The sequence below is a fragment of the Cebus imitator genome, unplaced genomic scaffold, assembly GCF_001604975.1.
Source record: "Cebus imitator isolate Cc_AM_T3 unplaced genomic scaffold, Cebus_imitator-1.0 Scaffold201, whole genome shotgun sequence".
In the NCBI taxonomy this organism is placed as follows: Eukaryota; Metazoa; Chordata; class Mammalia; order Primates; family Cebidae; genus Cebus; species Cebus imitator.
In genome coordinates this window covers 601559-628933 of record NW_016107516.1, presented here as the reverse complement: position 1 = coordinate 628933, position 27375 = coordinate 601559, and the positions used below count along the sequence as shown (strand labels likewise).

Genomic DNA, 27375 nt, shown 5'->3' with positions numbered 1-27375 from the left:
AAAAAAAAAAAAAAAAAAACCTAAGTGGAAACTTTAAAAAAAGTAGAACTTGAACTAGGATAAGGAAGTAAAGTAATATTTGAACACATAGAAAAGAAGGTACAGAAACTGTTCCAAGTAAGGAATAGGGGCTCAGACATGGGAATATTCATGGCATATTCAAGGGATAAATTATTACACTAACTAGAACAATATGTTTGTATAGGGAAGTAACAAATAATGCTGAAAATATCTACAGATTGTTTTAAAAGGCAGATAGATGTACATCAGGCAGTACTAGATTAAAGAGATTTCAGCTATAAACCCAACACATTTAATGAAATTCGAATACATACTGATTGATATTCCTAGCTAAAATCAGGAAGTCCGGAAGATAAGCTTTTTGATTTTATACAGACATAAACAAGATTAAACATAAATGAACAACGTCCAGGAAGTGCATATAGTTTCTATTCTAAAAGTTACAAGTCAAATACCAAACAAAACACTGAATAAATGACTTCAGTTTTGATAATGAACTTACCAGATCTTCAGGAGTTGACCGATGAACTGTCAGATCAGTCATAGTATTCTGTTAAAAAAAAAAAAAAAAAAAAAAAAAAAGGTGGCCTTTCTTTAAAAAAGAAAAAAAAGTTTTCTTATAAAATATACACACTTACTGGATTTTAATGGCTAAAATGGTTTCAAAATCAAAAACTCTTTCTAGGAACCAGTATTCTCAATTTAGATATTAACACATATTAGTTAGGTGTATTTATAGAAAACAGACTAATTTTAGATGTCTTACAGAAAATAAATACTGTATTCACCAAGCAGTCATACATTATATTAAAACAATGAAATACTGAAAATGAATATATGTATATGAATAAATGGCAGTATATATTTAAAATGAGTAAGTTTAACTGAAGTTTTAGTTTTCACACTGTGTTCTATGGAATCCCAGGATTCCACAATGTAACTCTAAAGGTTCCTAAAACAAAGTGTGATCACTGGCCGGGCACAGTGTCTCACGCCTGTAATCCCAGCACTTTGGGAGGCCGAGGCAGGTGGATCACCCGAGGTCAGGAGTTCGAGACCAGCCTGACCAACATGGCAAAACCCTGTCTCTACTAAAAATACAAAAATTAGCTGGGTGTGGTGGTGGGTGCCCATAATCCCAGCTACTCGGGAGGCTGATGCAAGGGAATCTTGCAAAGCAATACCTCTTTGCAAGGAGGTAGAGGCTGCAGTGAGCCAAGATTATGCCACTGTACTCTAGCCTCGGCAACAAAGTGAGACTCCATCTCAAAAAAAAAAAAAAAAAGTGTGATCACTATAGAGATGTTCAGTTTGTGTCTGCAAACATCTTAAGCATAGATGCTACTACAATGAAAGATGAAATGTGAGGGCAATGCATAATTTCACAAAATGTGAAAAGTCACTTAAAAGGCACTAACATGGCAGGGCTACCACACTGCATAACTCCATAAGTTATCAACATCAGAGTCCATGTAAATAGCACCCCCTGAAATTGTGTGGTACACAGCCTGCACAGTTCAAAGTAGCAATCCTGTAACTTGGCCCTTTCCAAAGCAACTTCAGCCATTTTGCCACACAGATTTGGTAAGGCAGGAAATAAAATGAGTTAGTTTCACTTCTAAGTGACGAGGAATACAAAGAGTCAAAACAGATTCTGATCAAAGACTAAACTTTTTGGCCATGATTTATATTTAGCTCAAGGCTTTTCTATATGAAAACTGTTATTACTTTTACACTGATTTAGAAAGGTAAAAGATAAAAGCCAGGCATGGTGGTATGTGCTTGTAGTCTCAACTACTCAGGAGGCTCAGGAGGTGGAGGCAGGAAGATCGCATCACAAGCCCAGGTGTTTGAGGCCAGCGTTGGCAAAATATCAAGACCTTGTCTCAAAAAAAAAAAAAAAAAAAGGAAAAGGTAAAAGAAAGGTACTACAGGATCATGAGAACTGTTTTGTTTTTAATAATCATTTAAAAACTCAGGCATACTGATAAATGATATGCTTGAAATTTGTTCTCATGGAAGAAAATAATTCCATCAATACTAGTTGTTTAAAACTTTTTGAAATTGTCTTTAAATCTAATCTACAAGCCATTTCAGAAAATGTCTCACTATTGTTATCAAGACAGTATTAATCAGTTTCATCTCTTCTCCGTCATTTACCATTTACTCCAAATGACTTATGACTATTTTCCAAGTTCAGTCTACCTTCAAAAAACAAAAGATTTTTCCAGCACTGCAGATACTAAAAAGTAAAATGACGAAGGTTCTTAATGCAATTTCAAATGATAGGTTTCAATTAAGTTTTGAGCAACAGCAGCATACTGGAATAAATGCAGTCGTCCCACAGTATCCAGGATCTCCACATATATCAAAATCTACACATACTCAAATCCTACATAATTGCATCTCCACAATGTAAAACCCATATACGGGTTTTGCATATGTATTTTCAATCCATCTTTGGTTGTAGAGGTAGAACCCAAGGATACATCCAACTATATTTATTGAAAAAAAAAAAATCATGTACAGTATAAGTGAACCCGTGAAGCTCAAAGGTGATGTTGTTCAAAAGTCAACTGTACTGAACTTCCCAAAGTAACCACTCTGAAGAGGAAAATACTTATGTTATATTTTTTTTTCCTATTTATCAGTTTCCTTACCTTAGAGTCACATTCTTATTATTAAAATTTTACAGCCAATCAGGCAGCAACAAAAGAAGTCCCCCTCCCCCACTTCAAAGGCTGTCAGTTTGCCCAGGATATCTGGCTAACATGGTAGGTTGCAAACCAGAAGATTCCAAGTTCAAAAGAATCCTTGAGATCCAAACTAGCTACCCAGGAGGCTAAGGCAGAAGGATCGCTGGAGTCCAGGAGTTTAAAGTTACACTGAGCTACTATGGCAACACATCACTCCGGCCTGAGTGACAGAGCATGACCCTGTCTCTTAAAAAAAAGATATAAATCCCCTTGGTAACACCATGCAACATTCAGGTTAGGAGCCAGAAATGATATGGCACAGGTGCTTGAGACTTGTCTTACATTGTAAGAGAACATTTGTTCTGAAACTGATCAACCTCTGGAAGTGAGCAATTTATGGGATAAAACAGCAAAGATCACCTATTTTTTTTTTCAGCCAAAAATGGCACTCACATGGTTATGAAATCACTCGTTGCTCTGAACAAATCTAAAAAAGGTACCGAAAAAATTCACAGACTTCAGTGACACCAGCAAGCTGGAGTTGCCTTTACGCAGTGAGCTCTCAAAGTGAAAGTGAGAAGACTTTCTTTTAAATATGCTCCCCATTCCCTTAAGATTCCAATTCTTCAAAGGACATAGAGGTTACAGTCTGGACGTGTGTATTCTAAAAACTTCCCCCAAAGGATTCTGCTCTTCCATCCAAGACCTAGACTATCACATGCCCAGAAACCTATTCCAGCCTATTACGTGATGAGCCCCATTCAGAACACCATCTTGAATGACTAGGGCCATATCTCTGTGCCCATTCCTACAGAGTAATGTTACATTATTTACTATCCCACCTATACTCACATCCCATTCTTGTTTCACTGAAGTCTTCTTCTTCTTTACTTTCAGTGTCTTTCTTACACCAACTCGGGGACCACAGCGGTTCACTCTGACAAATGACATCTAGGAATAATAATCACAACAACTTTTTAAAATATAAGAAAAAGCAATAAGCATCACCAGAGTGGGGGGGAGACCTAAAAAAACAAATTTTAAAATGTCAGAAGAAAAACAAGCATGATGAAAGGAACACGCTATTAAAATACTTAGTTCTTTCATTTTACAACTAATAAAAGTTGGTACTGATAATTATAATAAAGGAGGTCTCAAGTCAATAACATGTATATATATGATTAATAAAGAACTCTAAGAATGCAAAAATTATGGCCTAAAGCAGAGAACTAAAACAGTAGTTATAAGCTATGTCATTAGTTACACACATTCACAATTAGTAGAAAATAGGCCAGTTAAAGCTAATAATATGAATGTAAGGTGAAGGGAGGAAAGGGCAAAAGAAAGTTGGAGTTCTTTTTTAAGCACTCTAATACTCAAAATCAATACCAGGTACATATGTGCTTACCTGAAAATAAAGGTTGCTAACCTTTAGAGAACAAATGAGGTATGATATCACTTCTAATATATCTGTCACATAATGCTAAATGGGGCTAATTACTGATTTTTTTCTATCGCTGCTAAACAAATTAATAATTATTGATTTTAAACTATAATTTTTAAATTGCCAACATTGGCTTGCCACTGTTTAAATAGCAATGCTAAGGACACTAGACTACATATTATACCAAATTAGAAAAATGCCCATAATCTCCAAACACCAGGATTTTACAATACATATATATGACTTTTAAAAGGCAGTATATACACATATGAAGACTGCTGCAGAACCTTTTAACCTACCTAAATTACAGAACTTTCCAGCTGACCCCCTTACTCCCAATTAGCCTAAAACAAGAACTCTAGTATTTTCCTTAAGTACTTTTTTAAATAAAAATTACTACTATAATAAAAATGTCTAAATACAAGTATTTCTTAAGATTTGTCCTTAATCTTCCTTGCACTCTGTACTCTCTCTTAACAAGAACATTCACTCCTTAAACATGGTATGTAATTTCCGCATTTACAATTCAGCCAAAGAAAACAAGTCACATATAAGTTAGAGAACAACATTTAAGTATTATGACGGTAACGATGATGATGATAGCAGAGGTGGTAATGATGGCATCGGCTAACACATACTGTGTGCTTACTCTAAGCCAGATACTATTTTAAGCTCTTTAAACATTATTTTCTTGAATCTTCACAATAATCCCATGAGGTACTTAATAGTTATTGCTCATTTTACAGATGAGAAAACTAATAGACATAAGTTAACCAACCATGAAGGTCACACAGTAAGCAGCAGAGCCATAAGCACCATTTTAAAAGATATGAAATATAATAGAACTAAGAGTGTAAAACAAACTCTTACATTTTTAGTCAGTTTACTTTCAACAAGGGTGCCAAGACAATTCAATGGGAAAAGAATAGTCTTTTCAACAGATGGTGCTGGGACAACCAGATACACATATGAAAAAGAATGAAGTTGGAATCCCACCTCACATCATATTCAAAAGTTAAATTGACATAAGTTAAATACATAAGTTAAACGCATGGATTTAAATACATAAGAGCTAAAACTATAAAACTCTTAGAAGAAAACAGGAATAAACCTTCATGAGCCTTGAGGTAAGCAATGGTTTCTGAGAAATGACACAAAAAGCACAAGCAACCAAAGAAAAAAATAAATTGACCTTAATCAAAATTAAGAATTCTGGTGCTTCGAAGGCACAATCAAGAAGATGAAGACAACCAATAGAATGGGAGAAAGTATCTGCAAATCATTTATCTGACAAAGGACTTGAATCCAGACTATATAAAGAATTGTTACAACTCAACAATTTAAAAAATCCTATTTAAAAACAGGAATAGGACTTGAATAGACATTTCTCCAAGGAAGATACTATACATGGCTAATAAGCACATGAAAAGACGTTCGACATAATTAGTCATTAGGGAATTACCAATCAAAACTACAATGAGATACCACTTCACACCAACTAGGATTGCTATAATCAAAAAGATGGACAACAAGCAGCACTGGCAAGAATATGGAAAAACTAGAATCCTCACATATTGCTCATGGAATATAAAATGGTGTAGGCAGCCTGGAAACAGTTGGCAATTCCTCAACAAGTTAAACACAAGAGTAACCACATGACCCAGCAATTCCACTCACATATTTACTACACCCAAAAAAACTGAAAACTTAAGTCTACATAAAAACTTGTATATAAAAGGTCACAGCAGTATTTTTAATAGACAAAAACTAGAGACATCCTAAATGTCCACCCACTGATGATTGTATTAATAAAATGTGGTATATCTACACAATGGAATATTACTTGGCAATAATAAGCAATAATGTACTGATAATACGCTACAACATGAATGAATCTTGAAAGGGTTCTAAACACAGACGGTCCCATATTGTTTGATATCATTTATATGATGTGTCTAGAATAACCAAATCCACAGAGACATAGATTAATGATTATCAGCGTCTAGAGGCAGCATAGAATGGAGAATGACTATTAATGGGTATACGGTTTCTTTGGGGAGTGAAGAAAATGTTCTGGAATTAGATGTTAGTTGTACAATTATGTGAATAGACTAAAAACCTCTGAACCGTATGCTTTAAAGGGTGAATTATAGCTCAATAAAGCTGTTATTTTAAAAGATATGAAAACAATTGTTATTCAAAGAAATAAGTCTAGTGTATTTTAAACACTTAGATCTTTAACCACTTAGATCTCAATTTACTCTGCAAAAACAAAGAGGAGTCATAAAATGTCAGTATACCTATATGATGAATTACGTATCCATTAAAATTATATTAAGGAAAATGTTTAAAATTATATTAAAATACATAAGAAGTATAAAAAGTAGAATACAGAACTGAATGTATGCTATATTCTCAATGATGTTGGAATATAGGTATTATTAATAAAGCACTTATCCCTACTAAGAACTTCACATTTGATCCCACAACCCTGTGAGGCCTGTTCTGTCTTGAGTGACAATATAGTATAAAGGCTAAGAATGCAGTCTGGGATCACTGTCTGGGTTTACATCCCAGCTTTGTCACTAACTATAAAACAGAACTAATTAAATATATAAGTGCTTAGAACCCCAGCTGATATGGTTTGGCTGTGTCCCCACCCAAATCTCATCTTGAATCGTAATCCCATAATCCCCATTATAAAATACATGCACACAGATGTTCACTGCAGCATTATTCACAATAGCAAAGACATGGAATCAACCCAAATGCCCATGATTGATAGACTGGATAAAGAATTGTGGTACATATACATCGATGAATACTATGCAGCCATAAAAAAGAATGAGATCATGTCCTTTGCAAGGACATGGATGGAGCTGGAAGCCATTATCCTCAGCAAATGAATGCAGGAACAGAAAATCAAACACATGTTCTCATTGATAAGTGGGTGCTGAACAATGAGAATACATGGACACAGGGAGGGAACAGCACACACTGGGGCCTGTCAGACAGCAGCTGGGAGGGGGGGAGCATCAGGAAAAATAGCTAATCCATGCTAGGTTGAATATCTAGGTGATGGGTTGATAGGTGCAGCAAACCACACACTTACCTATGAAACAAACCTGCACATATCGCACGTGTACCCTAGAACTTGAAATAAAATTTTAAAATATTAAGAATATTAAAATTCAAAAAAATGAAAAATGAAGCTTAGAGAAAGTATATAGCTCAAAGTCATACAAATAATAATGAACAGAGCCGGCAGCTGACACTCAAGACCAGGTCTAATTCTAAAGTACATGCCAGAAAACTCTGCCAGAAATTGGTTACCTCTGTTTGGTTCTATATTTCCCAAACTTTCTACAATGAACCTATGTTACTCTTAAAAATAGGGAAAAAATTATTTCAAGTTACATTCAGAATATTTTATTTATTCAGAAGCTAAAATTCCACCAGGCTCGATTCTGAAAAACCAGGCATGATTCTGAAATATGCAAAGGCTTATGAGTAGTCAAAAACAGCTGTCCAAAGGTCCAAGCACTTGTTTTCTCTCACAGGTGAGGTCCTTGATACACCAGTATCAAAAATTTAGAAAAAGAAGCAGTATCTTTTTTTTTATTATTATTGCACTTTAGGTTCTGGGGTACATGTGCAGAACATGCATGATTGTTGCATAGGTACATACATGGCAACGTGGTTTGTTGCCTCCATCCCCCTGTCACCTCTATCTGGCATTTCTCCCAATGTAATCCCTCCCTAACCTCCCTACCCCATGCTGTCCCTCCCCTATTCCCCTTCCCCACCCCCTGCCAATAGACTCCAGTGTGAGATGCTCCCCTCCCTGTGTCCATGTGTTCTCATTGTTCAACACCCACCTATGTATGAGTGAGAACATGTGGTGTTTGATTTTCTGTTCTTGTGTCAGTTTGCTGAGAATGATGGTTTCCAGATTCATCTATGTCCCTACAAAGGACAGGAACTCATCATTTTTTATGGCTGGTAGTATTCCATGGTGTATAAGTGCCACATTTTCCTTGTCCAGTCTATCATCGGTGGGCATTTGGGTTGGTTCCAGGTCTTTGCTATTGTAAACAGTGCCGCAATGAATATACGTGTGCATGTGTCTTTATAATAGAAAAATTTATAAACCTTTGGATATATACCCAGTAATGGGATGGCTGGGTCAAATGGAATTTCTATTGCTAGGTCCTTGAGGAATCGCAATATCTATTTAATCATAGAAACTTGTACACTAATAGTGACTTGTAAATTCAATATACCCAAACAAAAACTTTAAGCAGAGATATGGAAATTAATATAAACACACGCAAAAAAAAAATGGTTAAAAATGGTTGTGGTCACCTTAAAATTATCCCCAGTGATTTGTGGTACTTATATAATCTCCTCCCTTTAAGTATGAGAAGGACCTCTAACTTGTTTTAGCCAATAAAATAAGGCAAATGTGAGGATAGATGTCATTCTTGTGATTATTTTACACAAGAATGTGTAACCATATCTGTCTTAGAAGACCATAGCAGAAGATGTTTTCCTGCTGGCCTTGAAGACACAAACCACCAAGTTGTAACTCTCTGTGGAAAAAGCCAAGAGACAAGGAATTCAAGGAGCTGCAGGCAGCCTCTAGAACCTGAGGACGTCCTTCAGTAAGAAACTAGGGCAAGGTGGGGAGGTGATGAGGCTCAGTCATAAAGCCACAAGGAAATAAATTCTGCCAAAGGCCTAAGTACATGTAGGAGTGGATTTTTACCAAGCTGAGCCTCCAGATGAGAATACAGACTGGCCAACAACTTAATTACAGCTTTGGAAGACCCTAAGCAGAGAATCTAAGCCATGTCCAAACTCATAACCCACAGAACTTGTGAAATGATGAATAGTAATTGTTTTAGGACACTAAATCTGTGGTAGTTTACTGTGTACGGTAGGATGACACAGGTATAGCTAAGCTGCTGTGCCATCTTTGCCCTTCTCTTGCCATCCAACTTCATGAAGAGGTACACTTTAGCCTGTATATGCCAATTAGTTCTACCTCCAAGTTTCATTAACTACAAAAACTCTGACCCCACCTTTGCACTGAAAAGCGTTCTCTTGAACACCACCAATTAGAGTAACCATACTTTTCTTAACCAAGGATCAAACGCTGTGGTCTAACAAAGGAATTCTGTGCCACTTACAGAAGCCAGAGACCGTAAATGTGCTATAGTTCATTGTCAAAATGGAAGACTAGAGGTATTCTGATGGTTTACAGTGTTAAGACATCAAATACTAAAATTAGCAGAGCCAAGAAAATCTATGTCTGTTTGGAGAAACTGAAATACTAACAGCCCTTTCCAGCTCTGCACACTCCCACTCCTAGAAGCCCTCTCCTCCCTTGGCTTCCAGGACACCCTTTCTCCTGTTTTTCTTCTATGATTTTCTCCTTTTCTTCATGGGCTCTACTGCCCGCTCTGCACACACAACTTAATGATCTCCACCCAGTTCTACCTCAGTTCTCAGTCCTCTTATCTTTTCATTAGATACCCTCTCCTTTCATTAATTATTTGGGGGAGTGCAGCACACACCAAGCACTGGCTAGGCATTAGAGATACAAGTAAACTAAGTAAACTAAACTAAGACACTAGTAAACAAGTCTAATATGGTGCCAGCTCTCATAGAGCTGCTTTCTTGATCATCAAGGGGCAGTTCACATTCTGCCTTAGTGATCTCACCTACTCCCTTGAGCAAAGCTAGGAATGTATGGACACACAAACATACTGTGAAAATGAGTCCCAAATCAATGATTCACACCTTTCCTCAAAACATCAAACACAGTGGCTCGCATCTGTAATTCCAGCAACTCAGGAGGCTGAGGCAGGAGGATCGCTTGAGGCAGCTCAAGACCAGCCTGTGCAACATAGTGAGATCCTGTCTAATTTATTTTTTTTAATTAGCCAGGAGTGGTGGCGCGTGCCTGTAGTTCCAGCTACTTGGGAGGCTGAGGTGGGAGGATTGCTTGAGCTTGGGAGTTGGAGGTTGCAGTGAGCTATGATGGTGCCCCTGCACGCCATCCTGGGCAACAGAGTGTGACTCTGTCTCTTAAACAAAACAAAACAAAAACAACAAACGCTCATATCTAACTACCTACTGTACATATCTCCAAAATACCACAAATACAGTATATCAAAATACAGCTCATCATCATACCTCGGATCTCTACTTGCTGACATATAACTGGTTGACTCGATAAATATGTTGAATTAAGCTGAATTTACAGAATTACAATCTTCCAGCTCCTCCAGTTTAAAACCTCAGCATCACCTGTTCCTTATCTCTTGGTGAATCAGACAAGGAATCTAGCTCCTCCAATTTAAAACCTCAGCATCACCTGTTCCATATCTTCTGGTGAACCAGACAAGGAATCTAGCTTCTCCAATTTAAAACCTCAGCATCACCTGTTCCTTATCTCTTGGTGAATCAGATAAGGAATCTAGCGCCTCCAATTTAAAACCTCAGCATCACCTGTTCCATATCTCTTGGCGAACCAGAAAAGGAATTTAGCTCCTCCAATTCAAAACCTCGGCATCACCTGTTCCATATCTCTTGGTGAATCAGGCAAGGAATCTAGCTCCTCCAATTTAAAACCTCAGCATCACCTGTTCCTTATCTCTTGGTGAATCTACTAATTTTTTCTCTAAAAATCTCTCTTGCCCGCCCTTCTCCATCTCTACTAAAAATATTTTCGTTCAGGCTCTCATTATTCTAGTTAGTCTCCCTTTCACTCCTCAGTCACTCACTTCATCATCCATTTATTAATTTAACTAATATTTTGAAAGCACCACCTAAAAGCGAGGCACCAGCTATAACAAGAAAGTAGAATAGTCTATGCCCCTCCGGAGTTTAGAGTTTCTAAGAGGACCAAATTAAACAAGTATTTTCAACCGAGGGTAGCATGAGAAGTAAATTCTGTGTGCCATGAAAGTACCTAACTCTGTGCGGTAAGAAAAAGCTGCCTCCTCTCTGTAATAACCCCAGAAATGTTTGCACTGACTGAGAGCTAAAATATGAATAAAAGTTAGAAGCAGGAGAAAAAACATTCCAGGCAAGGGAAAATGCATTTACGAAGAGTTTGGGAAGTTCGGTTCAATTAACAAAGATCTGAGAGGATGAGAGGTTAAAGGAGGAAGAAAGGCAGAGGGCAGATTGTAGTCTTGGGAGCCACAGCAATTGGAACACTATCCTAAAGGCCACAGGAAGCCACTGAAGAATTTTAAACGGGGATAGCTATAACGGGATTTAGTAAATCCATGGACTGGTGTGGAAAGCTGACCAAAGAGAAACAAGAATTCTTTCCAAACACTGTTCAATCAACGCTACCTATATGCATGGATAAAGAATAGCTCTCAACCCTTTACTTATTTCCTCTAAAGATTCGAATGGCTCCCCATGGTCAAGTGGAATTCAACTCAGCTTGGCATTAAGACCCTCTCCCCCATATGGCCCGGCTGACCTTTCTTTCCAGTCTTCTCTCACATCTTCCGACAATCCTAAAACCAAGCTCTTGCCTCACATATAGTTGCAACCATTCTTTTCTCTCTGCTTAGAACACCCGTCAGGCTCACTCTCTTCTCTACCGGGTTAACTTCCAAGGACTCCTCAAAACTCACACAGGCGAAGCCTTCTGAGAAGCCCCTCTGACATCCAGCGTTTTAAATGACTCTCCCGGTCCCAAAGCACCGTGGATAGTTTGCTTCTCTCCTGCTAGACGGTAAATCCCCCGAACGCTACAATCGAGTACTCCCTATTTCCAGCTGTGTGCAAAAGCTCCCGAAAGTCGTGCGCACGCGCACACTCGGGGTGCTCTGGCACCGCGCACAAACACACCCAGACACGCACCCTGACACGCACTTGCACTCTCAAAACACAGAGCCGCGGCAGCGCTTCCTGAAGTAATGATTCCCCAACCGGACGCCTGCATCCCAGGGAGCAGTGAGACGCCACCACCGTTCTCCCCTACTCGTTTTTTGTAGCCCAGGTCCCCAAGGCTCTTTGGGGCTGCGAGCTGCAAGCCTCCAATCCATCATCTCAACCTGCCTTGCCGTTTCCCGACTGCCGCCGCCACCACAACTTGAAGCTCCGGAACCGCTGAGCGTGCCACAGGTTTACCCAGCCCGCGGCTTCCGGGCTGTTACCTAGGTTACCAGAGCCCCGCCCCCACGCCCTTGCGTATATCCGGCGAACCCAGTGCGCAGGCGCTTCCCACAGCCTAGCTTGGGTTCTGAGTCTAAGGTGGCGGTGTTTCTTGCTCTCTGGAAGTGTGGTCTCTGTAAGGTTCAGGGCAAATCATTAAAGAATAGGCATGTAGCATTAGCCACTGCCTCCAGAATTCTCTAAAAGAAACATGTTTCTGGCCTCACCAGACTTCACATTTCACTTAATTTGCTTTTATCTCTATTCATTTGTTTAAAATGTTTAGTACTGTAATCCCAGCATTTTGGGAGATATGAGCAGGAGGATTGCTTGAGCCCAGAGGTTTCAGACAAGTGTGGGCAAGATGGCAAGACCTCGTCTCTACAAAAAATTTAAAGAATTAGTTGGGCTTGGGAGTATGCCTGTGTTTCCAGCTACTCAGGGGGCCGAAGTGGTAGAATCGCTTGAGGCCAGGATGTCAAAGCCACAGAGAGCCAGTCGTGCCACAGCACTCCAGCCTGGGCTACAACTCAAGACCCTGTCTCAAAAAAAAAAAAAAAAAAAAAATGCTTATTACAACCTACAAATGTGCTGGAGAACTAGGTTGTATGGAGGGTAGAAAACAGGCAAGGTAGGACTTACAGCATGGTAGCAGACAGTTATCAATGACAAAAATATCAAATTATGATGAGTGCTAAGAAGGAAGCACTCTAACCAAATACTTAGCTTGTTATTATAGTAATATTTGAATTACTCAGGAAAGCTGAGACAGGAGTAGGCCAGTGGGGAAGGGAAAAGCATTCCTGCAGAGGAAGCTGCATGTGCAAAGACATGGAAAATGCAAGGGACAGGAAGAAGTCCAATGTGTCTGAAGTTTAGAGAACAGTGGGAACTTGGTGTTTCTCATTAGAATCTCCTTAACTTGGTGTTTCTCATTAGAATCAAAGGAAGCAAGAAGACAGAATAACAGTTCAAACATATTCAAAAAAAAACTGTCAACCTAGAATCCTTATACTATTCCTTTTTTTTTTTTTTTTTTGAGATAGAGTCTCACTCTGTCACCCAGGATGGAGTGCAGTGGCACAGTCTCAGCTCACTGCAACCTCCACTTCCCAGGTTCAAGCAATTCTCCTGCCTCAGCTTCCCAAGTAGCTGGGACTACAGGTGCATACCACCACACTCGGCTAATTTTTGTATTTTTAATAGAGACAGGATTTCTCCATGTTGGTCAGTCTGGTCTTGAATTCCTGACCTTAGGTGATCTGCCCTACTTGGTCTCCCAAAGCGCTGGGATTACAGGCATGAGCCACCACACCTGACCCTTATACTATTCCTGATACACTTAAAGATAGACTATGATAAACTAAAGATGTAATACTATAAACCCTAAAGCCAACACTAAAACAATAAAAGTTATTGTTAAAAGCTTACAAAAGTCATATAAAGGATAATGAAACAAATACTTGATTAAAAGAATAAAACAAGAAAAAACTAAGAAAATAGAGAAATAGAAAAGAAATAGCAAGATGACAGACTCATATCATGAATCATATTAAATGTAAATTGCCTAAACTTTCTGCCTTTTAGCAGAGATTGTCACATTGTCAGAGATTGTACTGATAGTACTGCAGTGTGAAATTGAAAAATCCACAATTATAGTCAAAGATTTCAGTGCCCCTTTCTGAATAATTTGTAATGCAAGTAAGCAGAAAATCAACAAGTTTTTAAGAAACTTGAACAATCTTGCCCTGATTGACTTTTATAGAACACTCCAACAATTGACAGAACATACATGGTTCTTAAGCATATACAGAAAGTTTAGAATATGGACAATAAACTGGACCATAAAACAAATTCCAATAAATTCAAAAGGATTCAAGTCATGCAAGATATGTTCTCTGACCATAATGTAATTAAATTAAAAATCAGTAACAGAATAATTCTTGGAAAATTCCTCAAAATTGGGGGAATAAAAGAACACACTTGTAAACAAGCCATTCCTATGGTCTGAATGTGTCCCCACAAAATTTATATGTGACAGTTTGCAAATGTGATAGTATTAAAAGGTGGGGCTTTCGGGAGGTGATCAGATTCTGAAGGCTCTGCCCATTGTGAATGGGATTCGTACCTTTAAAAAAAAAAGCTTTAGGAAGCCTGTTTGGTCCTTTTGCCCTTTTTGCCCTTCTGTTATGTGAAGACACACCATTCACCCTTCCACCATATGAGGACACCGTTCACTGAAATTGCTAGTGCCTTGATCTTGGACTTCCCAGGCTCCAGAACGATGGGAAACAAATTTCCGTTATTTATAAATTACCCAGATGAAAGTATTTCATTATAGTAGCCCAAATGGACTAAAACAGAAATTGGTACCGAAAAGTGGGGTGCTGCTGTAACAATTACCTAAAAATGTGGAAACAGCTTTGGAACTGGATAATTGGAAGAGGCTGGACTATAAAGGGATGTGACTATAAAGGGCTCAGAAGAACAGGAGAGCTGTAAAAACAAAAAGTCTCAGTCTGAAGTGGTCATCATCAAAGTATTGGCAGTAAATGAAATTCTGATGAGGTCTCAAGTGGAAATAAGAAACAAAATGTTGGAAACTGGACAATAGGCCAACTGGTTTTTAAGTGGTAAGAACTTGGTTAAATTGTGTTTGTGTCCTAACGTTTTGTGAAAGAAGGAATCCAATATCCAGTCTTAATAGAAACCTCTCAGATAACTAGAAATAGCAAGAAACTTCCTCAACCTGATTAAGTACATCTACAAAAGACTTACATCTAACGTGATACATAATGGTGAAAGACTGGACTGGAGCTTTCCTCCTTAGATCAGTAGAAGACAAGAAGGTCTAGTCTCACGACATCTATTCAGCATTGTACTGGAGGTTCCAGTCAGTGCCATCAGACAGAAAAAATAAATGAAAAGCATTCAGATTGTGTAGGAAAAATGTCTTTATTCCCAGTGGAGTGAATATCTTTGTAAAAACTCAATAAAATCTATAAAAAGAGGCCAGGCGTGGTGGCTCACACCTGTAATCCCAGCACTTTAGGAGGCTAAAGCAGGAGAAGTGCTTGAGGCCAGGAGTTTGAGGCCAGACTCAGCAACATAGCAAGATCTTGTCTCTAAAAAAAAAAAAAAAAAAAAAATCGTAGCTTGTCATAGTGGCTTGTGCCTATGGTTCTAGCTATTGGAGAGGCTGAGGCAGAAGGATTACTTGAGCCCAGGGGTTCTACTCAGGAAGCTGAAATGGGAGGATCTCTTGAGCCCATTAGGTCAGGGTTACAGTAAACTATAATGATGCCACTGCACTGTAGCCTGGATGACAGAGCAAGACCCTGTCGAAAGAAAGAAAGAAGAGAGAGAGAGAGAGAAAGAAAGAGAAAGAGAGAGAGAGAGAAAGGAAGGAAGGAAAGAAGGAAGGAAGGAAGGAAGGAAGGAAGGAAGGAAGGAAGGAAGGAAGGAAGGAGAAAGGAAGGAAGGGAAGGGAAAGGAAGGAGGGAGGGAGAGAAGGAAGGAAGGAAGGAAAGAAAGAATCTGCAAAAAGAAAAATGCCATTAGAATTAATACATGAATTTAGCGAAGTTGCAAGATACAAGATCAACATACAAATATTGAGTGTAGGCCAGGCATAGTGGTTCATGCCTGTAATCCTAGCACTTTGGAAGACTAAGGCAGGCCAGTCACTTGAGGCCAGAAGTTTGAGATCAGCCTGGCCAACATGGTGAAACCCCGTCTCCACTGAACATACAAAAATAAGCTGGGCATGATGGTGGACACCTGTAGTCCCAGCTACTTGGGAAGTTGAGACACGAGAATTGCTTGAACCCGGGAGGTGGAGGTTGCAGTGAACCAAGATTGTGCCACTGCACTCCAGCCTGGGCAAGAGAACAAAACTCTGTCTCAAAAAAATATATGTATATATTGAGTGTAATTCCACATATTAACAATGAACTATTAGAAATAGAATATCTTAAATGCATTTTATGACATCAAAAAATTAAATATTTAGATATAAATCTAACAGAAGATATGAAAGCCTTGTATATTACAAACTACAAAGTATTGCTGACAGATATTTTTAAAGACCTAAATTTGTAAAGACATACCTCATTCATGGGCTGGAAGACTCCATATTGTTCAATGTCACTTACTTCAAACTGATCTTCTATATTCAAGTAATCCCAATCAAAATCCCAAAAGGTTTTTGGTAGAAATTAATAAGCTGATTCTGAAATTCATATGAAAATGCAAAGGACCTAGAATAGACAAAACAACTTTGAAAAACAGCAAAATTATGTTACTATAACAACCTAATTTCAACACTTATTATAAAGCTACAATAATCAAAATAGCATAATATTAGTCGAAAAATAAACAAATATATCAGTGAAACAGGATAGTGTCCAGAAATAAACTCATGCATGTATGGACAACTGATTATCCTCAAAGGTGCAGACATAATACAGTGGAGAAAGGACAGATCATTCAGTAAATATTTCTCAAATAATTGTATATACATGTACAAAATAATGGATCTATATCATATACCATATGAAAAAAAATTAACTAAAGTCATGTCATTGACCTAAATGTAAAATCTAAAACCATACACTCTTAAAAGAAAACACTGGAAAAAATATGTGGTTTGGATCTTAGATATGATGCCAAAAGCACAATCCATAAAATATAAATCAATAAACTGGATTTAATAAAAATTAAAAACCTGTTTGAATCACCTGCTAAGTCATCAAAGAAGCCACAGACTGGGAGAAAATCCTTGCAAAATATGTATCTGGTTAAAAGACACATCAGAAATGTGTTTTAAACTCTCAAAACTCATCAATAAGAAAGCAAGCCAATTTTTAAAAGCTGGGCAAAAGATTTGAGCAGGCACCTCATTAAACAAGATATGCAGATGTCAAATAAGCATCTGAAAATGTGCTCAACAACATCATTAGTCATCAGAGAACTACAACTTAACACCACAGTGAGATAACACTACACCCCTATTGTCATGGCTAAAAATTAAAAGACTGACCATACCAAGTGTCATTGAGGATGTGGAGGATGTGGAGGATGTGGAGCTCTCATACATTGCTGGTAGGAATGTAAAATGTTTCACAACTTTGGAAAATAATTTGGCAGTTTCTCATACAGTTAAAACACACTACTGTATGATCCAGTCATTCCATTTCTGGATCTTTACTAAAGGGAAAAAAAAAAATAGGTTCTTACAAAGACTTATCCATGAAAGCAGCTTTATTTGTAATAGCCAATCACTGGGGTAAGGAAACAGATATCCATCAACAGATGAATGAAAAAATTAGAATAGATTATTGTATATTCTAAAACACTGCACAGTAACAAAAACTAATAAACTATTCATACACACAACAACATAGATAAATCTCAAAATAACTATGCTGAGTGAAAGAAGCCAAATTTTAAGTACATACTGTGCGATTACATTTACATAAAACTCCAGAAAATGAAAACTAACGTAGAACGATGGCGGGTGAGTGGTTCCTTAGGAATGGAAAGGGAGCAGGGAGGGGCAGTAAAGGTAGACTTAAAAGAGTGAGAAAACTTTGGAAGGTGATGGATATTTATTCTGTTGACCGTGGTGATGGTTCCACAGGTACATGTGTGTATATAACATAGGTGACTTGCATGTGTGTGCGTCTGTATGTGTGTGTGTCAAAACTTATTAAATGGTATGCTTTAAATATATAAAGTTGATTGTCAGTTATACCTCTAGAAAGCTATTTATTTGGCCTTTTCTGGTTGCTCCAAATATGATCCAAATATGCTCCCCAAACCATAAGATGTCCTGCCACTCTGCTTTGGTAGAACCCGGGTTTCACCATGTTGGTAATCCACATCCAGATTCCCTATACCCTTAATCAGAGCATTCCTGTAAGTTTCCCTCTATTTCACTATAAACCTTTCCCACTCCCTTGCCTGTCTTTGAGTCTCTGCCAAATGCAAAATCCCTTACTATGTATATCAAGCTCTGAATAAATGGCCTTTGTTTATTCTCATTTGAGTGATCTTCATTTATTTCCACTGTGTGTGTGTGTGTGTGTGTAGTTTTACTACATTCTTGAGTACCACTGTAAGTTAAGATGCCTAAACTGGGATATAAGTCATATGAATATCTGGTTGGTTTCAGCCGGAGGCGGAGGGGTGGGGAAGTGGGGAAGTAGGGAAGCTGGCAGCCATGGCCAAGTCTTGACCATTCTGGGCTAACTGCTGCAGAGGTTTGTCCAATTGTCCTTTGATTGTCCTTCGAATCCTCAATCTCTTGGCCCTTTCTGTTTTCTCTTTTTCTTTCTGTTTTTTTTTTTTTTTTTTTTTTTTTTAAATAGAGTTTCACTCTGTTGCTAAGGCTGGAGTGCAATGGCATGATCTCTATTCACTGCAACCTCTGACTCCTGGGTTCAAGCGATTCTTCTGCCTCCCGAGAAGCTGGAATTACAGATGTGCACCACTATGCCAGTCTAATTTTTGTATTTTTAGTAGAGACATGATTTTACCATGTTGGCTAGGCTGGCCTCGAACTCCTGACCTTGGGTGATCCGCCCACTTCAGCCTCCCAAAGTGCTGTGATTACAGGTATGAGCCACTATACCTGGCCTCAGCCCTTTTTTTTTTTTTTTTTTTGGTCATTCTCTCACTTGCAAGAGCTTGACCAATTTAGGGAAGGCTAAATATCCATCCATATCTTTACCACTTGGGGATTCTCCAGCTATCTCCACAGTTAACCATATTGCAAGATTTTCTTGACCTTTTACTTGTGTCATCATCCTGATAACTGATGAAAGAGCAGCACAGAAACATATAAAACTTCAGATAGAATGCAAAGAACCAACATCATGATGGCTATTGATATAAACAACAATAATTAACAGTCCGCATAAGATGCTTCGGAACCAGTTGCCTAACCCAGGCCAAGAGAATAAGTCCTGAAGGCCATGAGGATCAATCTTGAAGAGCCAATTAGTTCTTTTGTTCAGATGTTGTTTGGCCTGTCTTACCTTGCCTGTTTCCCATAGCAAGAAGTGTAGGGTCCAGCCCTTCTCTACAGGTGTGAGACGAGAGGCTGTAGAAATAAAGACACAATACACCGAGATCAAGAGAAAAAGAGTTTGGGCCCAGGTGTCCACTACCGCCAATTCGAGGAGAGACCGGTAGTGGCCCCAAGTGTCTGGACGCTCTGACTTTTATTAGGTACAAAACAGGGGGACAGGGTAAGTAGGGCGAATCTTCAAACAGATCTCATGTCTAAGGAACAAGGGACCCAGAACTTACAAGTAGCCAAAGCAGAGGGCAGCAAGATGCGTCAGCACTTTATGTTATGCTTGCCAAGTAAGAACAAAGGCTTCAAAAATTATGCTGCTTCTTATTATCTTCAAAAAGGAACCGATTGCAGAAGTAGGGAGTGAAAGCAGACACAGATTGTAACCAATACAGCACAGCACCACACAGAGACAAGCCCGGGGGTTGCTGCAGGTTGGGCTGAGTGATATCAGTCCTTCTACAAGGGTGCGGGGGAGTGGAGCGTTCTCCCATTCACCCAAGGACAGGGAATGTTCCTCTCCAAGGTCTGCTGAGTAGCGGGTGCTTCCCCAACCACTGGCACTACCGCAGAGATTTTAGATGCCCTCCAGCAACCCTTATGCGGGTGTCACAGAGAGCTTGGTTTTCAAATTCAACAGTTTATCTCTGCTGATTGCCACCAATCGATGTTCGACAGGAATTAATGCTCTTGCCTCATGGCCACATTTCATAGTGTCCCTTATCAGTCCCTGACCACAGCAACCCGAAGTTCCTAGATAATTATGCATAAAGTATAAGAAGGTTTTAATCAAGGCTTAATATTCAATAAGACTAATATCTAATTACTCATACTTAATGTTCAATAAGACTAATATCTAATCACCCATGACACCTATTCCTAACTAGATTCTTCTTTCTACATTCTATTTATTAAACAGGAACTGGCTGAGACATCAGTCTCCTGCCTCGGCACTTATGAGACTTTCCACCCACAAAGAAGTGTATTTAACAACTGCATAGACACCACCATGACTAGCAAACAAGAAATCAAGAGCAGTAAAATTGTCCATCACTGCTCATGCCAATGAATTGACATTGATCTGTATTCCCTCCAGGGCTTAGGGGGTATAATTAATAACTTCTACCAGAGTTAATGATAAGTTTCTTATAGTCTCATTCTATTTGTATGATTCGCAGCATTGAGAAGACAGCTCTGATTGTTCGTATAAACAATGAGTCAATAATTCCTTCACATAGAGTACTTGAATAATCAAGGTGGCCTCCTTTTGGAGTTTGCATCTAAGTCAGAATTTTCAACCTTGGTGATTTATAGAATTAGAGTCTCTGTATACAGACAACTCTTGGAATACTATTGTTGAAGTGCATGAAGTGTTAGTCTGAGGTAAAGAAGACAATGTGTCCTGGCTGCAAAGGAAATAATAGCCTTAGAGACCACAGGTAAATGCAAGAAAAAAAGATGTTTATGACATGAAGTCAGAACCAAGGCCTTACATTTGCTGGGTGACATATTTGGATATCTACTAGTCTTTTTTAGGTGACAAGTATTTGGCTCATTAACCTTCAAAGGTTGTTGAATTCAAATTTAGAATTACCCAAAATCTGATGAATAGATTTTAGTACTTTATTATTTTTCTGGGAGAAAAGAAACTAGCAAGGTCATGGGTTAATGTCTTCAAGGTGATTTTTCTAGTAGGTGCAAGTGAAACTGCCATTGGCTATAAGTCCCTGTGGTCTCATTTGATGAGACTGGAATCACCCACACATTTTTATCTTGGGGGTTCAGTGATGGATAACATATCCAACGGTCAGTAAGATTGATGGCAGTGGCTGCTGCTTTGGATAACCTGAGAATTGTGTTAGAATAAGTATGTTCTGATCTGACAACAAGGAGGGTGCAAGAAGAGAAAAGGGATGATTATGGTAGAAAATAACCAGTAGTCTATAGTAAATGGGAAGAATGATTATCAACAAGCAGGTCAAAAACAAAAGAGGAATTAGGGGTCTTGGTTTAATGTGTTGGGTAGAAGCTGTCCATTAAGAGGACATCTGCTTGTTTGAAAGGTCTTGAGTCAACTGTCTATTGCCAAAGATAGGCTGCTTCTTGAAGATCTCTGAGAATTCTCAGCACGAGGTGCCCTATAAAGTAGTCTTCCAAAAGTGTGGAATTCTGGCTTGTTTCTTTAGTGATGAAACATAAAGTTGAGGATTGGCCTGCTGGAGTTTCACTGCTGTATTGGTTGTTAACAGTATCTGATAAGGTTCCTTCCATTGAAGTTCAAGAGCAGTTTTTTATCCAATATGTATTTTAATAGATGAAATTTCCTGATGGATGCTCCTGAAGAGCCAATGTAAGAAGATGTTGTAGGAAGGTGGCCTTAACTTGTTGGTGATAGGACTGGGTATAGTACATGAATTCCTTGCAATATCTGGATGCAGCATGGAAGAATCTAGTATCAGGATGAAACTTCTAAATGCATGACTCTTCCTGTTAGCAGTTCATGAGATGATAATTAATATGACCCGGAGATAATGGATTATATGGCCGAAAGAGCTAGAGTGACTACCTCTAGCAGGGAAGTGCAAGGATTTATGAAAGTTTTGCTAATTTTAATTTAAGGATGCCATTGGTTCTTTCAACTTTTACAAAAGTTTGTGGGTGGTAAAAGAAGTATATTTTTGAGAAGGGATAATCCTTATTAAGTTCTTTCATAACAGTTCCTGTAAATTGTATGCCTCAGTCAGTTGATTAGGGGTTACATATTTGGATATCTACTAGTCTTTTTTAGATGACAAGTATTTGGCTCATTAACTTTCAAAAGCTGTTGAATTCAAATTTAGAATTATCAGAGTTTGTATACCCCAGTTGGAAATATAAAATCAAGCAGTATTTTATAGACTGAAAGGCCTGGAGATTTTCAGCAAGGAAATTATTCAACCCATTCTGAAAACAGACAAATCCCATCTAAAAGCATTCAAAGGGCCTTTGAAGCTTGGTTCTTGGCCATGCCTCACCTTTATAATTTTTCCAGAATTATGTTGTTCACAAGTAACACATGACCCCAAAACAATCTCAGCTGTCTTTTTAAAGTTTCCTCACCAATATTGATTTAAGGTAATAATCAATTTGTCTTTAGCATGATGAGTAGTTTCATGGAGAAATTCAGCTGATACTCATTCGAAATCACTTGAGGCCACCAAATGGCCATCTTGAGTTCCAACGATTACCAGAGATATGATCCATCAACAAATAACATATAACATAAGGTCAGGATTTTCTTCCTTTTTTTTTTTTTTGAGATGGAGTTTTGCTCTTTTTCCCAGGCTGGAGTGCAATGGTGGTGCAATCTTGGCTCACTGCAATCTCCACTTCCCAGGTTCAAGTGATTCTCCTCCTGCCTCAGCCTCTTGAGTAGTTGAGGTGCCCACCACCACAGCTGGCTAACTTTTTTTGTATTTTTAGTAGAAACAGGTTTTATCACATTGGCCAGGCTGGTCTTGAACTCATGACCTCAGGTGATCCACCTGCCTCATGCTCCCAAAGTGCTGGGATTACAGGTGTGAGCCACCACATCCAGCCAAGATCAGGATTTTCAATGAGAGCTACTAATACATCTGAGCAAAGTATTTAAAGTTCTCTAACTAAGGTAATACATTCATGAGGTTCCCCTTCTTTTGATAAGTTCAGGAGGACGGCAGGATTCAGGGCACTGCAGCAGTGAATAGTAATGTGAGATGGAGAGTGCAGCCAGAACTCTTAGATTAACTGTGCCTCAATGGGTGGTAAAGTCTGTACTGCAAGAGGAAGCATCAGGTCAAGGAGAGAGCCTAGAACTAATTCAGCAGAAGATTTGACCAGTTTTATAGTGGTGGTAATGTCCTAAGACAACCTTGGATTTGCAACTCAATTGAGGGTGAGACTATAATAAGTGATAGGTTTTCGATAGTTCCTATGAAGTTGAATTAAAATGCTGAGATTTGTCCAGAACACTCATGCACAAATAGACAAAGGTTTTAGTTAGGGGTGCCTAGGGAAGGAGGCTGTTGAAGAGCTGTCTTCAGATTATAGGAGGCCCTTTTTATACTTGGGCTCCCATAAGAGAGAAACTCTTACTGAAGACTTAGCCGTTTCATAAAGAGGTGTCACAATCTCAGGAAAATTTGGCACCTGTTGACAAGAACATCCCGTTAGATCTAGAAATCATTTCAAGTGTAGTTTTCTGATGTCCTACGATAAGTCTGGATAGTATTTAGCCTGTTAGAAGAAAACGCTCTCCCTCTGCCCTAAATGAACTATGTTTTGGCAAAACTCAGTGTTTTAAAACTTTATGTCCCTTTTCTCCTAAGGCTGAGAGTAAGTAAGTGGAATCTTTTTACCAACTTCTCTAAACAACATAGAAGATCATCTATATATCATATCAGAACTGAATCACAAGAGAAATTTGGATCTTTCAGTTCTTAATTAAGGGCATAGGAAAAGTAGAAATGGGTTTCAGTGAACCCCTCTGTCGTCCTCTAAGATGAGGGCAAAAGGTATTGACTATCCTGGTGTAATGTAACAGTGGAAAGGCAGAGCAATTATCCACTACAATGAAGCAAGTGGTTTCAGGAGGACTTGATGACAAGATTGTATTTGGGTTGGGCACTAAGGAAAAGTAAGGATAACAATTTTGTTTGCATGTCTGAGATCTTGAACAAGTCAATATCCCTGTCCATTTGATTTCTGTATTGGCACGTCAGGAATGTTACAAGGGGTAGTGCAGGTTATAAAAAAGGCCTTAGGAAATAACGCCTTCAGCTATAAGTTTGAGGCTTTCTTTGCTCCTGGGTTTAAGAGATATTGGGAAAGTTTGGGTAGCAGTTTGGAAGGATATATCTGAATTTTAATAGATTCTGGTCCAATTACTTTTTCTACGTCAGTGGAAATTTTAGCCCATAGACCATCAGGTACAGAATCAAATCTTCACCTGAAATATACAACAAGAACAGTGGAGACGTCAAAGGTCTATAAAAATCAGATACAACTTGATTGTAAATAGAATCCTCTGAAACCGCAAGAAATCTTTCCTCTGGTATGCATTTAATATTATGATTCCATAGGCAAAGCATAGCTTTACCTATTAAACTTGTAGGAATGGTTTCACAAAGCAGGAGGGAATCTTTTTCAGTCAAGGGTGCAAAGGTTAAGGTTAAGTGAGAGAGATAGGAAAAAAAAAATGTGTGGGTTATTTGAAACACCTACCACTTGTGTGCTACGTTTGGTCCCAGGAAGAAGTTAAGCAAAGATGGCAGGGTTTAATGTAGAAAGACTAGTGTTGTCAGAAGGCATTTTCTAGGCCAGGCCTAGTGGCTCACCCCTGTAATCCCAGCACTTTGGAAGGCTGAGGCAAGTGGATCACTTGAGGCCAGGAGTTCGAAACCAGCCTGACCAACATGGTGAAACCCCCCTCTTTACTAAAACTACAAAAATTAGCCAGGCTTTGGTGATACACGCCTATAATCCCAGCTACTTGGGAGGCTGAGGCACCAGAATCACTTGAACCCGGGAAGCAGAAGTTGCAGTGAGGTGAGATCGTGCCACTGCATTCCAGCCTGCATGACAGAGGGAGACTCTGTCTAAAAAAAAGAAGATGGTATTTTCTAGTAGTCTACCCCCAACTCCAACTGCCTCATATAGTTACATCTTGTTTGTTTTTTTGTTCACATGATTGAATTAAGGTCCAGGCAACTTTTTTCTGGAAATGTTTCAGGTATGTCTTTTTTGAAACTCTGAAAAAACTTTGAAACTTTGATCTATTTTACTGGTGTTTGTGTTTTTGGGGGGGATTTTTTGACTCTCAGGTTTATTGTAGAAAGAGAACTTTCTGCATCAGTTCAGTCAGTCTTTGCTATCCAGTATCTGATGTTCCAACCAACATATGTACAAACTGATATAGCTCAGGTACTCTTGGGTCTTAGACACCCCCCCAAAATTCTAAATTATTCTATGACTATTTGCTCTTCTTTTTGAGTTTAGAGAAATCTTCAGTGATAGCTCTTAATTCATCTTGGATCCAAGGTTTAAATTCTACAGTTGCCTACATACCTAGCTCATGGGAGGGATGCATCCTTAGAAGCAAATGGCATTTTGGGTTTTAAGAGGACTATTGGGGGAGACAGGGGGTCTACATGAGGGGAAGGCAAAAAACAAGCTGCAGAAAAAGAAAGATCAAAATAAAGGAGAAGAAGAAAAACTGAACATAGAGAGACAACTGGAAACCAAGAAAGAGTAGGAGTAGGATTTACCAAGGAAACGACTGTACTTTGTTGTTGTTTAAGTCTTCAGGTTGCTCATTTGCTTTAACCAAAGAATCTTAGAGTGAAGCAATTTTAGAACTGAGTTTCATTTACAAGACTTTGCATACCAATTCAAAAATTATCCATTGCATCTGAGAAATCATTTTCTCTTTCTTTTCTAAGGAGCTTCTCAGCTAATTTTTTAAGTCCAGTGTTTCCCAGCATGGCCATTGAAGGCCCAGATCATCTTTGGTGAAATTATGCCATTTAGAGAAGTGGGGACTAGAATTAGAATTGTAATAAGTGTACATATAAGAAAAATGAGTTTTTCCTGGAGGAGTAGAAAAACCTGACTTAAATAACCCCATATGAGTTGGCCACAGTTAAAAACAAAGCTTGTGGACTTTGCATCTTGAGCCTCACACCTTGATGATGAGCTGCCCCTGAATGCATACCTGACAACCTGTCTCCCCAGGCAGGTGTAACACCAGAGAGAATGCTTTTTTTGGATCAAAACCAAACCCTCAGAACAAAAATCTAGACGAGAGGATAATGTTATCTAGTTTTATTGGTAACTCACAGCAAAGTTTCTCCTAATGAATGCCAGTCAAATGAGAACCGCACTGGTCTGGGAGACCAGCTCAAATTAAAGGCCTATAGGCCCTATGCATGTGCTCTACTCAATGACAACACTTCCAGACAGCATAATGCGAAACAGAAGCAGAAAAGAGAGAAATCAGGGATGAAAAGGAGTAGCCTGACTCCACCAAATATGCCAATTAAATGGGAATTGATAACAAAATCTGGGTACCAAAGTGAGACTAGATAGCCAAAGAACTCAAAATCAAAGAACAGAGTTCAGAAGCAGTGCTGACCCAACGAGTCAGTGCAGACTCAACGAGCTGCATGCAGCAAGGCACAAGAAGCCTTTGTGGGTACTGCACCTGGCAGAGAACTGGGATCCATGGTGACAGGCAGTGCAGACAGTATGTCCATGGGACATTTAAGAAGACTGCAGAAACAAGTTAAGATCACACAAATGAAAACAAACAGAGGTTAATTATTCAGAGCTTGTTCTGGCAAAGGAGTTGGCCACCATCACTTCTGTTTGGTAGAGACTCAAGGCAGGCAGGGGAGTAAGAAAACCTCATAGTGATAAAAGGGGAAAGTTTCAGGTATGCTCTGATTGGATCTTGCTGTTGGAAGCTGGAGGCAGGCTAAGTAGGAGCAGGGTGTTTTGTGGTTTGGGGAAAATATTTGACTTTCTCTGATTGATCCTAAATTGGAAGCAGGGGCAAAAAATTGGGAAATAGACTCATTGACCAAGTCCTAATTCTTTTGGGCCATTTGCTACAGCAGCTGTCGCTTGACTTCCTGGACTGGTTGCTGCTAAAGCTGTGGTTTGGCTTCCTGAGCTGATTGCTGCAGAAATTGTGAGTCAGAGTTGTGCTACTATTATGGTCTGGCCATTGCCCGTTTGCATATTCAGTCTCTCACAGTAGAATCCTGACATTGTAGGTATTTAGAGAAAGAGATTAGAAGGATGGTCACCAGAGGCTGGGAAGGGTAGTGGGAGAGTTGGGAAAGGGAGGTGGGGATGGTTAATGGATGCCAAAAAATGGAATGAATAAGGTGTAGTATTTGATTGCACAATAAGCTATAGGCAACAATAAT

General features: G+C 38.9%; 1 protein-coding gene across 7 annotated transcripts in view; it reads right to left on the bottom strand.

Annotated features, from left to right (window-relative positions):
- Positions 1-12349, bottom strand: part of SPICE1 (spindle and centriole associated protein 1) — a 65158-nt gene extending 52809 nt beyond the window's left edge. For 3 of the 7 annotated variants that reach the window (XM_017547753.2, XM_017547756.2, XM_017547755.2), the window contains exons 1-3: positions 12250-12343; positions 3570-3668; positions 524-571 (exon numbers count right to left, since the gene is read on the bottom strand). In XM_017547753.2, the coding sequence (XP_017403242.1) occupies positions 524-571; positions 3570-3668 (147 nt within the window). In that variant the 5' untranslated portion in view covers positions 12250-12343. Of the gene's footprint in view, positions 1-523; positions 572-3569; positions 3669-11822; positions 12017-12051 lie in introns of those variants that run through there. The other 4 variants (XM_017547754.2, XM_017547757.2, XM_037745444.1 and 1 more) reach the window with 3 other exon arrangements.
- Positions 12350-27375: the final 15026 nt, after the last annotated feature.